Genomic DNA, 15,035 nt, shown 5'->3' on the forward strand with positions numbered 1-15,035 from the left:
TCACCCTGAAGACACTTAGAACCGATACAATGTCATCAAGTACACAGTCTACATTAGGTCCCCTCTACTGTCCCAGTAATGCCAATAGTAAATGTTATTTTGAGCTGTTAAATTTTGACATTGCTTGCTAGGGAGCAATAGATAATTAATAGAGTGGCTCTGCTTCTTCCAGCAGGGCTGTGCAGGGGGTTCGGTGACTTTATTTTAATTTTTCTTGAGTCCCGCAATATTTTATACATAATGTTTTTACCAACCGGGTTGTAAATGAGTTAGTTTTCTTTATGACTGCCTTTTAAATCCATGTTACTGATCAATATTTTGTTTGTTTACACACCATGAGAATTTTACATATCCTTTTGTTATCAATTTCTAATTTTATTACAGTATGGTTGTAGAACATAGATAGTTTCTAAGATAATGATACTCTGGAATTTATTGGAGTTTTCCTTATAGAATAATGCATATTTTATCTTATTCTGTGTGACTTGAACTATCATGTTTTTTGGGGGTTTTTTTTGAGACAGAGTCTCACTGTGTTGCCCAGGCTAGAGTGAGTGCTGTGGCATCAGCCTGGATCATGGCAACCTCAAACTCCTGTGCTCAAGCAATCCTTCTGCCTCAGCCTCCCAAGTGACTGGGACTATAGGCATGCACCACCATGCCCGGCTAATTTTTTCTCTATATATTTTTAGTTGGCCAATTAACTTCTTTAAAAAATTTTTTAGTAGAGATGGGATTTCGCTGTTGCTCAGGCTGGTTTCGAACTCCTGACCTTTAGCGATCCGCCCACCTCAGCCTCACAGAGTGCCAGGATTACAGGCATGAGCCACCACACCCAGCCTATCATGTATGTTTTTTGGGCTTTTTGTAGCCTTTTAAAAAAATGAATCTTACAAATCTTGGACCTAATATTATTTCCCTTCTTTGCTTTCCCTTCTTTGCTTTCACTACCCTGTTAAACTGGCTCTCTGGGGGAGAACCAAGAAGTTCTGACTTGTAGCCTTGCTGATTGCTGTAAATACTTCCACCATGGTCAGCATCAAGTTACCAGTAATTAACAACTGTCTTGCAAAATTCCTGAATAGTTTAGTCTGCTCGGTTAGCCAGTATATGACAGCTCCAGTACATCACCTTTCTTTCTTTCTTTTGTTAAAGATACTTGTGTTTATGATTAATAGATTTACCACCTTGGATTCACTTATTTTCTTAATCTTATTTTCCCTTTGCTCCAATTTCTTCTTCTTTTAAAAATGGCTTTCAATTGTCTCTGTAAGCTGCTACAAACCTTTTGTTGGAATGAGAGGCATAAGAATATGGTTATTTGGCCAATAAGGAAAGATTGAGCCTTCTAATTTCAAAAAGTTTAAATCTTCATTCAGTTCTCACAGTCCTTGCTGAGCTGCTCAGGGTGTGTCCCATGCGTGTGCGTCTCAGGGGTCACCTGGTACTCCTGGGGGTTCAGACTTGAATTAGGGAGTCTCCTGTCACACTCTCATTTTGGAGATTCGCTACATCTCCCACCCGCAGGGGCCCTCTGTCTCGGTTCCTCTGGCCAGAAAGCTGGTGTTTCTTTTGGACTCGGGGCTCGTGCTGCCCACGGTGCAGCTCTGCACCTGGGGACTGAATTCAGGGCAAAGCTGGGCGAAGAAAGGGGGAACAATTGAATGGCCTCCCAAAGGACAGTCCCCTCTCCAAGTGTCAACTCTCTCTACAATCCACCTGCTTTTGTTTATTTTTCAGAGTCCTTCAGCAGTTGCTTTTTGTATAGCTCCCAGAGCTTCTAGTGGTGGTCAGTGGGAAAAATGGGCTCTTAAACTACTGCTGTAAAATTTAAAATAAATTAAGTATCATGGCTAGAAATAAAAATCACAGGCTCTTGTAATTTTAAATTTTTTCCACACTCCCAGGGGCACATGACTGTTTTAGAGTACTCTGAATTTGTGTGTGTAGCCTGAGATCCTGCTAGTATTTCTGTTGCATGTGCCCGTTTACCTGTCACTTACTAGCAAAGTGGCACTGAGTGTTGAAGCTATCAACTGCCTTAGATGTCATTGAGCCCCTTCTTTTGACAGAAAGGAAATGAGGGCTCACAGAAGGGGAATAATTGTTCCTGTCACTCAGCAAGTGCATGGAAAGACAGCCGCAGAGCTCAGCTTTGTCGCTGTGGTTACTCAGGCATCTGTCAGAACTGCCTAAGTGCCAATGAACACCCTGGGCTACTTACTGCAGCTTCCGGGAGATGATATATGGAGCTTGAGGGAATGGGAAGCTTTATGTAGTGGTAGAGGAGGGGCATGTGATAAAACTAAATCCCAGATCTCAGCCTCTTAACCTGCTGTGCGACCTTGGTCAAGTACCTTTCTAAGCCTCCATTTGTCCTTAAATAGAAGTAATGATAGTATAGTAAGTATATAAGGTGCTTTTTCTTGGTTTGAACTCCGAAAGACAAAATTTATAAAACATTTGGCCCATGCCTGGCTCAATAAATGTAGCTCTTTAAAGTTATTGTTATTATTCTTTGAAATTCACAAGTGCCCCCAAAATATTTAAGCATTTTTCATGTCCTGATATTTAATACAAATGAATGCATTATGAGAGGACTTCTTTTATGGGTGAGTTTGCTGATGCTCTCAGCCAATTCTCATGAGTGTGGCTGTCTCGTCAGTCTGTCTATCTTAGCGTTAAAGGAACAAGTCCCACCTCCTCACTTGCACCCTCATTCCCTGGGCATCAGAATGAGAATTTTTATTGTTTATAAAACTTCAGAATCACTCAGTACATGATGACCTGCCATGTTTAGGGCTCATTATATTTCTAGTGTACTCCCCCTTTCTTTCTCTAGGAAAGACATTTTAGACCTTGGACACAAGAATAAAAGGGCACGCTGACATCTGGGAGGGAAGAAGCCCCTCCTCTAAGCTACATCTCCCTGAGTACCCGTGTCTCACCGACCATACCAGGTTCTGATCCCAGAGCGTTTATTGCAAAATAAGAAAGGGCAGTCTGAGGAAGATTCACTCATCGTAGAATTTCGGCAGCTCATTGCCCAAGATGACACGATGGTCCACACCAGCAGCTGTGATAGTGACCAGGTAGATGACACCCCCACTAGAGCCGTCCCGGCTCATGGCCAGAGCAATAGCTGCAGAGGGTTTCAGGAGCGAGAGAGGAGGAGAGAATGGCTCAGCTTCAAAGCCCTTTCCTTCCCCTCCTGTCCACATGCCTAGTGCCACTCTCCCCTCGAAACCCCTTCAGAGAGGCATATCTAGTGGGGTGCTGGTACACTGGCTCCAAAAAGGGCCTTCACATGCAGCCTCTGCTGATGTCCATGTGTGACTCCTCCCACTATGACCAGTTTCAAGTTACAGATACCACGCAGCTCACAATACTTGCAGATTTAACAATCCGCTCTCATGAGCTGGCCTGAGCCAGCCCCGGCACGCCTCTGGTTCTCAGGTGACTGCCTAGCTCACCTGGTGCACGCAGAACAGTCCTGACTTACCCCCACCGCCCCACAGTCCCATCCGGCTTCGCATTTGTCCTGCCCCCTTTCACTCTCAAAAGTATCCCAGTTTGGACATTGAACTAAACGGCCACCCATGTATTCCTCTTCCTGTTCCTCATGATGGACTTCGTCCCCACGTTGAAAAGCCCTCCCCAGGTGCCCTTCCCGCCAGGTTACCGTCTGTGGTGAAGCGCCTGCACTCCTCAGGGGACATGCCTGGTTTATACGCTGCGTCCACGTAGCCGTAGATGTAGGTGCTGCCCGAGCCTCCGATGGCAAAGGGCTGTCGGGTCAGCATTCCTCCCAGGGTTCCATATACCTGGGGGCATCCTCACGTCAACTAGAGAATCGTCGAGGCTGTCCCTCCCACTGAGACACGCAGGCGGTCTCTGCAGCCTGCACTGAGGCCCCGGATCTCTTCCCCGGCATTTGAGACTGTATTGCGCTTTCAGAGGTAGTGCCTTTGGAACTCATTGCTAGAATGACAAATGACTCCATCTCCCAAGGTAGGGAGTGGGGAATCTCGAGGGAGGAAGTGCTTTGGGAGGAACTCACCTGGCCCCCTTCACGGTGGTCCCAGCCAGCTACCATGAGATGCGCAGACAGGTCCTCCCGGTATTTGTAGGTGATGTTTCTCACCACGGTTGCAGCAGCCAGAACAAGTGGAGGTTCCTCCAGTTCCATCCTGAAGGAAGCGTTGGGAATAAGGGTCGGTATAATTTCCTTAAGTCCCACCCTCCTATGCCATTGCCATCATCCCTGCCAAGTGACACCTGAAACCTATAGCTGTAACAGTTCAAACTCCAGCTTCCCTCCCAGGTGTACAGGGGAACAAGAGTCTCATACCACCAACTGGTACCACCAAGCTGGCACTTGTCCACCCTCTTTTACTCAGCCCCACCCGCCCATTCCCCAAGGACAGCTCTCTTTTGGCTGCAGGGGTCCTGCCCTTATGGGTAAAAGCCAGTAAGTTTACTTCCTTCCCAATGACCTTGATTTCTCACATAGTAACTGCCTGATTTTATGGTGGGCCATGTAATCATTTTCTTCCTGATTACTTATACTAGGACAGTGATTTACAGTTTTCAAACTGCTCTCACATATATCATTTGGTTCTCAAAATAGTTATCTGGCGAGATACTGTTATCTCCTCTTTACAGATGCAGAAACTGGCCTAGAGACTCAAGTGCCAGAAGGAGCTAAAATACGAATTTTTCATTTCCTAGTGCGGTGCTCCTGGAACGGGACGCTGTTCAGGGGTGTGCAGGGTGGGGGCGCTCTAGCGGCAGGGAGTCAGGCCCGGCCTCATACCCGTGGAGCTCCAGCTGGCAGGCGGCCATGTCGGCCACGGCTTGGGCATCCGCCGCTGACCCCGAGAGCGCACAGTAGATGCGCTGGTGGAGCGGGGACAGCTTGTCGAACACTCGGTTCACCACCGCCTCCCTGCCAGGAAGAAGGCACTGTCAGCGTGTGGGAATTTTTGAGGTTGGTCATTCAATGCTTCTCGAGTTTTCTTGACAAGAGCATAGCATGACATTTAATGTTTGGATTAAAGGAGGATAGTCATCTTAGATAAAGTCACCACTGCAAGTATTAACCAAAGTTAGACTTATTTTTAGGCTTGGGTTTTATAGCAAAACAAAAACTACTACGTTAAGAAAAATATGCCTTTTATCAAGTTTTCCTTCCTATTAACAATCTTGAAGGAGTTACATTATGTTCTATAGAACATAACGTAATAATATTGTCTAATCACATGTACTCCTTTCGCATGTGAGGAAACTGGCTAGGAGGGAGACATGTGAGAAACCCGTATCTGCTTGGCAGACCTATACTTTTTTATCCCCAAATACACATGGAAGGAGGCCGCTCAAAATCTCTCTCCTGGACCCCACTTGGATCCTATTCCTTTAGGCTCATCCCTGCACACTACAGGACAGCCCACGTAAGCCCTCAGGTCCTCTCCCATGAATTCCGAGTCCCAAGCCCCCCCAATGGCTTTATTATAGTGGCTTCTTGGGAAAGTCAACTCCATTTCCCAAAGCTCCACTCCACCACGCCTTTGACGAGTGGGCAAGGAAAGGTGTGTTTGGGCAGCGCTGGCTTCGTTCCAGTGCACATGTCTCCACTGGTACTCACCCTGCCGACACCCGGGAGTCGGAACCCAGCACCACGCCCCCGTCAAACTCCACTGCCATGATGGTGGTCTGCAGAGACAGAGTGCGGAACGTGGGAGAGGAAGAGCCTGGGTCCCCTCGTGCTACAGGAGAGGAAACATTCCCGGAGGAGGGACGTGACTGGCTCGGATGGCACAGTAATTCAGGCCAGAGCTGACTCCCAGTACGGCTTCTCCCCGCCACTGCCCACTTGATTGTTTCATCCAGCGGCAGGGCAGTGTCACAGCCTGGCTGTGACACAGCACAGAAAGAATCATGTCCCTAAGCCCCAGGTTTCCCAAGTGGCATCTTTTCTATTCCAAAGAGAGAGGTGGGGTGAGGATCCTAGGGCAGGAGCGCTGCTTCTGGGGGCGCTGGGCAGTCGCTCGCAGCGGGCTTGTCTCCACCACGCTGGGTGTGCGGAGGGGGACAGACCCAGCACAGAGCAAGTTACTGTGAACTTGGGAAACAAGGTCAGGGGGATTTTTGTCCTGAATTCTCCACCCCACCCCCACTTAATCAGAAATGAGCTCTTTCAGTTTGCTGAACAAAGGAAAAGATCGAGGAGGTCAGTGGTTAGCATGGCCAGGAGTCAAGGCAGGAGGGAAATAGCAAAAAGCACACAAATGGTTTAAAATAAAAACATTTCCCTTAGGGATTTCTGATCAAGAAGTAAATGGGTATCTCAGTAGCCAGGGGAAGAGATCTGTACCAAGACAGGATTTAACTGGGGAATTTAAGCTGACTTTTCCAGGTCAAGAACAGAGTTTAAAAAAAGTGAGGGAGGGCAAAGCCACACTTTTTCTACTTCTGTTGAATTGGAAGGAGCCTTAAAGATCCTCGGTTCAAATGAGGAAACTGAGACATAGAAAACGCAAATGACTTATCCAAGGTCACACAGAATTAACAGCAGACCTGAGACTAAACCCCAGGTCTAACTCCTCTCCCTTGTTTTGACTTCTACTTCCTACCTACTCCTTTGGCAGTGAGAGGAGATTTTTCAATTTATAAATGGCTTTGTTGCTACCTTTCTCGCCACAGCAGGTCACCCTGGCCCCCTGGGACACCGCCCTGAGCATGGTTTCTGACCTACCGACTTACCACGAACAGGGGCAGAGAACAGAGGCAACTCCATCAGAGGCTATTCCTCCATAACTCAGCTGCCCTGAGCCAGGTGGTGGCAGCAGTCTGAGAGCAGAGGCCAGCCTGGGGGCGCCGTCTGCCCCGTGCCCAGCCCGAGCAAAGCCCCAGCGGGCGGAGCACGGGGGTGGGCAGGGAGGACCCGCGGAGGGAGCGGGCAGCACCGGGCCAGAGAGGAGCCTTCTGGGCCGAGCTGGGGAGGGCGTCACTGGCCCACACAGAACCCCACCATCAGCGTTTGGGCTGAGTTCCCCACGGGCACCTGTATCAAAGTCTGTGAGACGAGTTGCTCTTTCTCAGTAAGTGCCCACATTCGCTTCCCAAGTGCCGCCCTACCTCACCCGAGGCACCGTTGCCTCGTGCGTGTGCCCGTCCCCAGGGCCTCTTTCGGTTTAGCCAGCGCCCGCCGTCCAGCCAGAGGGAAAGCGAAAGCGGGGGCAGCTTCCCCGCGACGCCTCCAGCTAAGAGCCAAGGCACCCTTCTCCGCCGCCTCGCGCGGCCACCACCGACCCTGGCCGACCCTTCGCTCGCCGCGGGTGCAGGCTCCGGCTGCGCAGGCCACCTCCCTGCGCTCGCGTCGGTCTCCCCATTCTCTTTCCCACGCTCCCGGGGTCTCCCGGCCTTCGCCCCTCCCCCAGCTCTCAGGCCAGGCCCCTTACCCCGGTGTGGACTTCTCCCGCCCAGGGCGACTCCGGGCTTGGCGCTCCCGCCCGCAGCATCCTTGCGGCGCCGCGCTGCTCGCTGCCTGTGCGCTGCTTTGGGACGGACCCTGCCCGCGGGCGCCGCCGCAGCCCCGCCCCGTCCCGCGCCCGCCGGGGGGCGCCCGCGGACTCCGGGAGAGGTTGGCGCCCGCGCGACGCTGCGCCCGGCACATCTGCCCCGAGACAGGTGACGCCGGAGCGCAGCCGCGAGGCGGCCGTGGGCAAGTTCGTGCACGTGGACGGGACGAGGCCGGGAGAGGAGGGACGCGCGTGCGTGATGGGGAAAGTGGGGCGCCAGCGCTGCGCCCCAGCACCTCTGGTCTAGTTCCAACCTCGCCCGGGGCGGTCTGGCGGCCGCTTCAGCTGCGGGCGGGCGCGTCTGGTGAGCGGGCGGCCGCTTTCGATTTCGCTTCCCGTAAACGGCTGGGCTTCTCGGTAGCAGGGCCCGCACCAGCCGGGGCCGGGACTTTCCGGGAGCCCCGCCCCGCCCCGCCCCTCCTGCTGGTCCCAGCCGCGGGCCTGCGCGCTCCGGGGCGCCCGGGTACTTGGGCCCGGCGCGGGCGGCGGAGAGTTCCAGGCCCGGAGAGCCCCGCGCGCAATGGCCGGTTCAGGGGCCCCGGCCGCCTGCGGGCGCCCCTGCCTCTCCCGAGCTTCCCTCGCTTGGCTGGGGGCCACGCTGCTGCTCGTCGCCGACTGCGCGCTGCTCCGGCCCGCGCTGCCCGGCGCGCTCTCGCTGCTGGCGCCCCCCGCGCTGCCGCTGCTCCGGGTCTGGGCGGTGGGCCTGAGCCGCTGGGCGCTGCTGTGGCTGGGGGCCCGCGGGATCCGCAAGGCCACGGTTGGCTCCGGGAGCGAAAGCGCAGGAGTCCAGGGCTGGCTGGCCGCTTTGGAGCCCTTGGCGGCGGCGCTGGGCTTAGCCCTGCCGGGACTTGCCTTGTTCCGAGAGCTGGGCTCCTGGGGAGTCCCCAGGGACGCCAGTAGCACCAGGCTACTGCACTGGGGAAGTCGCCTCGACGCCTTCGTGCTCGGCTACGCAGCGGCGCTGCCCGCGGCCGCCGTGTGGCACAAGCTCGGGGCCCTCTGGGCGGCCGGCTCCGGAGACGCTGCGCGCCGGCTTCTAGGCTGCCTGGGCTCAGAGATACGCCGCTTCCCGCTGGTCCTGGGCCTGGTGGTCCTCTCTTGTCTTGGTAAGCGGACACCGGGCGAGAGGGGAGGACACAAGGGCAGGGATCAAAGGTAATGCTGAACGAAGTAGGCGGATTCTGGAAAATGCAGATCGGGAGAAACGTCCTAGCTCCGGAGACGACTCAGAGGAGCGGAGAGAGCCCTGCTCTCGTCTTCAGGAGTCCTGGGCTCCAGCCCTGCCCCAGGCCTCGCCTCACCGGCCACGGTGGGCAGGTCCTGTCCCTGGGGCCAACCATGCTCGCCTCTGAGAGGAGGGTGTTCAACTCCATGATGTCTAGCCTCCTAATTAAAGCCCTGAAGGGTCTGGTGGGGCAACCATGGGGTAGTGAGCTCCAGGGCAGCCTCTTCCGGTTGGGGATTGTGACCCGTGTCTTCTCTCTGCCCTCCAGGATAAGGGCGAGGGGTAGGGCGGGGTGGGCGCAGTCTCACTGGAGCTGACCTGCCGAGATCTAATGTTTGCGACTGCGGAAGTGTCTCCTGTCTCTCCCCAGGGGAGATGGCCATTCCGTTCTTCACCGGCCGCCTCACCGACCGGATTCTGCAAGACGGGACAGCGGCTGCCTTCACTCGAAACGTAGCTCTCATGTCCGTCCTCACCATAGCCAGGTCTGTGGGCTGGGACGGTGTCCCTGGGCATGGGGCCTGCTGCCCGCGTGCTCTTCGGGGCATAGGCGGCCTCTGTCCGACCTCCTTCCCCGGCCCCTAGCGCAGGGCTGGAGTTCGCGGGCGACAGCGTCTACAACAGCACCGTGGGCCGCGCGCACAGCGCCCTGCAGGGAGAGGTGTTCCAGGCCGTCCTGCGCCAGGAGACCGAGTTTTTTCAACAGAACCAAACAGGTTTCTTGCGAAATTCTTTCATTATGCACGTGTGTGCTGTTTGTGTCCCTGTCCCTCCGCTTTTACTTGTGGCCTTCCTTTCTCTCTCTCTGTCTCACACACTACACACTGTATTTCTTACTCTTGATACACCTCAGGAGCTAAACATTGTCCTCTTTACCTTAAAGAAAACCTAGAGTTTTAATCTAGGATTTTTCCATAAATCTATTCCTTCTTGTGTCTCCTTAGACAGGAACATCAGAATTTCAAACCTGGAAATTTTCAGTCAATGGAGTCCAACTGCCTCATTTTACAGAGAAGGCAGCTGAGGCCCTAAATGCTGACGCCTGCCCAGTCACATGTGGTGGGGACAAGCTTAGGTCTTAGCCAGGCCCTCCTCTCTGAGACTCACTGTCCCTGCACTGAGATTCGCAGACCTCCCAGGCCCCAACTGGTTTGCCTTGGCCTCCTTAGAACGCCGTGTCCACACTACCCGGCACACTGGCTCATCGTCAGCTCCTCTCCTTACTCAGAAGCGGTTTCATTCTATCCACCCTCTTCTCCCCGACCCCGGCAGGTGCCATCACATCTCGGGTAACAGAGGACACGTCCACCCTGAGTGAGTCTCTGAGTGAGAGGCTGAGCCTGCTGCTGTGGTACCTGGTGCGAGGGCTGTGTCTCTTGGGGTTCATGCTCTGGGGGTCACTGGCCCTCACCATGGTCACCCTGGTCGCCCTGCCTCTGCTCTTCCTTCTGCCTAAGAAGCTGGGAAAATGGTACCAGGTATGTCCAAGGGCTTGGGTAAACCTGTACAGACTCTCATCTCCCAGACTTGCTGGACTCAGTTCCTCTCCGGTGGTTTTCCGTCCAACTCTCCTGGTACCCTCACTGGTTCTCCATCTTCATGGAACTCACTGTCCCTGAAAGCCATGTTCTCAGATTGCTCAACATCGATCTTCATATTCGCTGTGTCTTCTCTTCTATCTTCTGCCCACAATCTGTCTGTAAGAATATGAACTCTAAGCCATCCTGGGTCACTTTCCTCTTCCTCGTATTCCTTAAGTATCCAGGGGGTATAGCTGTTTCTCTTTGGTCTCTTCGTCTCTACTCAACTTTAATTTCCAAGCAGGTCTTGTCCCGTATGGTTTGCCAACTCTGTGTGACATCTCTTGTCCCTGTCTCCACAGTCACTGGAGGTGCAGGTGCGGGAATCTCTGGCAGCGTCCAGCCAGGTGGCCATTGAGGCTCTGTCAGCCATGCCCACAGTCCGGAGCTTTGCCAATGAGGAGGGCGAGGCCCAGAAGTTTAGGCAAAAGCTGCAAGAAATAAAGAAACTCAACCAGAAGGAGGCCCTGGCCTATGCAGTCAACCACTGGACCACCAGCGTGAGCCCATCCCTTGTCTCCTAGATGCTGTGACTCCATTCCCTTTACTGTGACCTTGCTCTCACCCTGGGAACTGGTTGGTTCAGTGTTTTCAACCCAGTAACCTGAGGCTCAATGACTCTACTCAATGTCCCTCACCCCCTCCCTCATTTTAGGGATGCTGGATGGCTTCTTTTTGCTGTGGTACACAAACTCCACCCAACCATGTGGACTGGAGAGGTGCCATGTCTTCCAGTCCCAGGCTTTCCTTTGCCCCTCCTGGGAAGCCCAGGGAGCCAGAATTTCCTATGCTTGGGCCTGCTTCCAGCTGGTCCGTGTGGATGTGCTATTGACAACCATGGGAGCAGTGGGAGGCAGGGATGAGAACTAGACCAGCAACCAGTGCCCCTGGCTTGATGATATCATCTGCTAACTCGGTGACCAGGACAACTAACTTTCCTTCTCTGAGTCACTATTGGCCAACGTCACATTCAGGAAGGCCTTTTATAGAGAGCAAAATGCTCCCCAAACAAAGCGATGATAGTGATGGTGACAAAGATAATGATGACCTCTGTATTTGAGTGATGCGTCATGTATTTGAGTGAGACCCGTGGACTCTCTGTGGTTCATTCTCCTTTCTGCCTGTCGAGCCTGCTGATGTTACTTGGGGGAAGGGACTTTATATCTCCTTCATGCTAATGAGTCTGGTTCTCTGTGTCCCCTCCAGATTTCTCTACCACAACCCATGTCTTCTGTGGTCTCTCCGTAGATTTCAGGGATGCTGCTGAAGGTGGGGATCCTATACGTTGGTGGGCAGCTGGTGACCAGCGGTGCCGTGAGCAGTGGGAGCCTCGTCACCTTTGTTCTCTACCAGATCCAGTTCACCACAGCTGTTGAGGTGAGGTCCCTGCAGCGACACTCCCAGTGCCGTTCCTGCCCCTGGCCTGGCACCCCGTGTGCTTTTCTTCCATTCTTTACCCCTCTGACTTCACATCGTGCTGGCAAGCAGATTAGGTCTCCCTACTTCCCTGTCACTCTTCATACCTCCCTCCAGGTACTGCTGTCCACCTATCCCAGGGTACAGAAGGCTGTGGGCTCCTCAGAGAAAATATTTGAATATCTGGACCGCACGCCTCGTTGCCCACCTCATGGTCTGCTGACTTCCTTAAACTTGGAGGACCTTGTCAAGTTCCAAGATGTCTCCTTTGCCTACCAAAACCGACCAGAGGTCCCAGTGCTGCAGGTACAACCTACCAATCCCTGCATTCCACCTGTCACAGCTGCACTTCCGCCTTCCCCGATTTCCCTCCTGCTCTCAGCCTACTTGACAGCAAGCACAGGTCCTTCCTAACCCTTTAAAGGCAATGAGAAGCGTCGTCTGTTCCACACATCTTTCCCAAACTCAAGGACCTCTTTGGGCTTGCAAGAAGAATGGAGGAGGAGGCTTCAAAGAGAAGGCTGTCACATTCCAAGGAATTGCTGCTGCTGTCTTGAGCCTTCCATCTTGCCTTTTCTTTCCATTTGAGATGTGGAATGTGATTTTTCCCATTTCCTGGTGGTATCTGATATCAAGTGTGTGGCATGGTGGTACTTGGTCTTTGCCCTTGCCTTCGCCCCATCTCTATCCTTGGGGAGGTGTCATCCAGAAATCTGTGCTTGTGGGAGGATAGGAGTTGCTATACTTCCCATTTTTCTTTGACGGAAAGACATCATACTACATAGCATCACAATGACAGTGACAGTCTTGATGTTTGGGGCCTCTTAGGGGCCTCAGTCTGCCTCTCATTGTGTGATTCCCTGGCCTACAGGGGCTGACGTTCACCCTCCGTCCTGGCGAGGTGACAGCACTGGTGGGACCCAATGGGTCTGGGAAGAGCACAGTGGCTGCCCTGCTGCAGAATCTGTACCAGCCCACCAGGGGACAAGTGCTGCTGGGTGGGAAGCCCGTCTGGCAGTACGAACACCACTACCTGCACAGCCAGGTGTGCAAGAAGATGGCATGAGGGAGGGTGGGGAGCATCAATAAGAGTGTTCTCTCTGAGTATTTGAAAGGAGGGTTAGGGAAGGACAAGAGAGCGTGGGTGGCGATGGGAGTGTGGTCAAGAGAGAGGGCATGTGATTCTCTGATATGCTCTCAGGAAAGAGTTTGAGTCTTCAGTCTCTAGATTACCACACTCCTTGTTCCTTGCTTTATGACTATTCATCATATCTCATCTCAGGTGGCTGCAGTGGGACAAGAGCCACAGCTATTTGGAAGAAGTCTTCGAGAAAATATTGCTTATGGCCTGACCCAGATGCCATCTATGGCAGAAATCAAAGCTGCTGCAATGGAGTCTGGAGCCCATAGTTTCATCTCTGGACTCCCTCGGGGCTATGACACTGGTACTCTCTCTACTCGTGTCACCACACAGTCACCTGCACCTTCATGAAACCCCAGTAGTCTTGCTTTTATTCTTCAGTGCCTCCCGCCCCACAGATACCAATCTGAAGCTGTAAGACTTTGGTCCCAGGACTCCTTTACCCACACATCCTCAAAACTCCTTCACCTTCTCCAAATCTCCCCTATCCAGCTGCATCTGCCAGTCCTTGGTGTGTATGTGTGTGTGTGTGTGTGTGTGTGTGTGTGTGCACCAGTGTGTGCACATGTGGCCACTCAGTGCTCAGCTTGGCTCTTGTCTCTGCAGAGGTAGGTGAGGCTGGGAGCCAGCTGTCAGGGGGTCAGCGACAGGCAGTGGCCCTGGCCCGAGCATTGATCCGGAAACCACGTGTACTGATCCTGGATGATGCCACCAGTGCCCTGGATGCAGACAGCCAGTTACGGGTGAGAGAGTCCTCTTCCTGCTGTCTACATCCCGCCCAGTCTCCCTTCCTTTATTCCTCCCATGTTAGTTTAATTTACTGACATCATAATTGTACAAGGCAATCAATGCAATTTTCAGTTCCCGTTAGCTTCTCCTCAAGGCACCTAGAATCAGGTAAAGGAGACTGTCTACAGACGCTGGATCTCAAGCCACACATAAGGGAAAGACCATCCTAATAGTACATTAACATCACGTGAGCTTGTCCTGGCCGCCAGGCATGCTACTGGCCCTTTGCACGTCTGCCTCCCACATTTACTCATCGCGAATCCCTGGGAGCTGGGCGTTGTTGTCCGTCTTCTCCCGCTGACAGAATGGAGGCTGCCAGAGGCTGCACGCCTGCTCCTGCGGAGGCCTCAGAGCTGCTGCAGGCACAGCCTGGGTCCAAGTTCAGGTCCGCCCGACTGGAGTTCTCACGCTCCTTACCACACCGTATGCTTCCCTAAAGTCTAATATGAAACTTCCCAGTGCATGGGTACAGAGAAGACCGTTCAATACCCTGTACTCTTCTCTCACCAGAGGACTCTGACTTTCATCCCACTTTTGCCCCCTGGTGTAAATAGTCCAAAGAAAACAAAGGTTTGGCAGGGAAGCTCTCAGAACAGGACTCCTCGGTGTCCTTGGGGTGGTTGGCCGAGCCAGCAGTGATCGCGTGAGGCCCGTCCCAGACCTGGAAACGGGTGTCTCCCTGGGTTGGGGTGCGGGCACTGACAGGCCCGCGTCTGTTTCCAGGTGAAGCAGCTCCTGTACGAAAGCCCCGAGCGGCGGTCCCGCTCTGTGCTTCTCATCACCCAGAACCTCAGCCTGGTGGAGCAGGCGGACCTCGTCCTCTTCCTGAAAGGCGCTGTCTGTGAGGCGGGCACCCACCCGCAGCTCATGCGGAATGGGGGGCACTACTGCGACATGGTGCGGGCACCCGCGGGTGCTCTGGAATGAAACTCTCAGGCTCCGTCTTCCTCTTTTCTCCTCTCTGTGGTGGAGAATCCGGGAGCAAAGATCTTACCAGCGCTGCAGGGTGGGTAGCTGGTCTAGGAGTTCGCTGAATTTCTCCAGGCAGGGTTTAGAGCCAGGGACAGGCTTCGGCGTGGATGGCACTCTGAAAATGAGAAATATTTAGAATGCACATAAAGGAAGATCGGCCACTTTCAATATGACCAAAGGCATCAATACCCTGTGGATTCTTGATATTTATAATAAAATGGGCGTTTTCTACCGTGGTTTCTGTGTCCCCGCCCACGGGGCGGCTGCGTTTTGCAGCGCACTCTTCAAGAGAGGAGCGTCTCCGCTTTAGCAGCCGCTCCGCTTTACGGCCC

General features: G+C 53.4%; 2 protein-coding genes across 4 annotated transcripts; one reads left to right on the plus strand and one right to left on the minus strand.

Moving 5' to 3' along the window:
• Positions 1-2,961: 2,961 nt before the first annotated feature.
• PSMB9 (proteasome 20S subunit beta 9) lies at positions 2,962-7,646 on the minus strand. Its single transcript, XM_012791386.2, has 6 exons — positions 7,461-7,646; positions 5,645-5,712; positions 4,817-4,948; positions 4,061-4,190; positions 3,683-3,824; positions 2,962-3,142 (listed from the first exon to the last, which is right to left on the minus strand). The coding sequence occupies exons 1-6, from the start codon at positions 7,518-7,520 to the stop codon at positions 3,015-3,017; spliced, it is 660 nt and encodes a 219-aa protein (XP_012646840.1). The 5' UTR covers positions 7,521-7,646; the 3' UTR covers positions 2,962-3,014.
• Positions 7,647-7,664: 18 nt separating this feature from the next.
• TAP1 (transporter 1, ATP binding cassette subfamily B member) lies at positions 7,665-14,939 on the plus strand. Of its 3 annotated transcripts, none has more exons than XM_012791385.3 (11): positions 7,665-7,884; positions 9,176-9,290; positions 9,391-9,521; positions 10,078-10,283; positions 10,688-10,885; positions 11,634-11,762; positions 11,919-12,107; positions 12,673-12,846; positions 13,084-13,246; positions 13,549-13,685; positions 14,455-14,939. In XM_012791385.3, the coding sequence occupies exons 2-11, from the start codon at positions 9,181-9,183 to the stop codon at positions 14,656-14,658; spliced, it is 1,641 nt and encodes a 546-aa protein (XP_012646839.2). In that variant the 5' UTR covers positions 7,665-7,884; positions 9,176-9,180; the 3' UTR covers positions 14,659-14,939. The 3 variants fall into 3 exon arrangements, with proteins under 3 accessions (XP_012646839.2, XP_075859558.1, XP_012646838.2); XM_012791384.2 differs by lacking the exon at positions 7,665-7,884 and adding an exon at positions 7,993-8,686; XM_076003443.1 differs by lacking the exons at positions 7,665-7,884; positions 12,673-12,846 and adding an exon at positions 7,990-8,686.
• Positions 14,940-15,035: the final 96 nt, after the last annotated feature.

The sequence above is a fragment of the Microcebus murinus genome, chromosome 5 (assembly GCF_040939455.1).
Source record: "Microcebus murinus isolate Inina chromosome 5, M.murinus_Inina_mat1.0, whole genome shotgun sequence".
Lineage (NCBI taxonomy): Eukaryota > Metazoa > Chordata > Mammalia > Primates > Cheirogaleidae > Microcebus > Microcebus murinus.

Excerpts from the sequence above, each read along its gene's own strand:
- PSMB9 (XM_012791386.2), bottom strand. The coding sequence starts at position 7,520 with ATGCTGCGGGCGGGAGCGCCAAGCCCGGAGTCGCCCTGGGCGGGAGAA. Across the intron at positions 4,949-5,644 it reads GACTCCCGGGTGTCGGCAGG|GGAGGCGGTGGTGAACCGAG; the intron begins GTGAGTACCAGT and ends TCTTCCTGGCAG. Across the intron at positions 4,191-4,816 it reads TGCCAGCTGGAGCTCCACGG|GATGGAACTGGAGGAACCTC; the intron begins GTATGAGGCCGG and ends CGCTTCCTTCAG.
- TAP1 (XM_012791384.2), top strand. The coding sequence starts at position 8,101 with ATGGCCGGTTCAGGGGCCCCGGCCGCCTGCGGGCGCCCCTGCCTCTCC. Across the intron at positions 8,687-9,175 it reads GGTGGTCCTCTCTTGTCTTG|GGGAGATGGCCATTCCGTTC; the intron begins GTAAGCGGACAC and ends GTCTCTCCCCAG. Across the intron at positions 10,284-10,687 it reads AGCTGGGAAAATGGTACCAG|TCACTGGAGGTGCAGGTGCG; the intron begins GTATGTCCAAGG and ends CTGTCTCCACAG.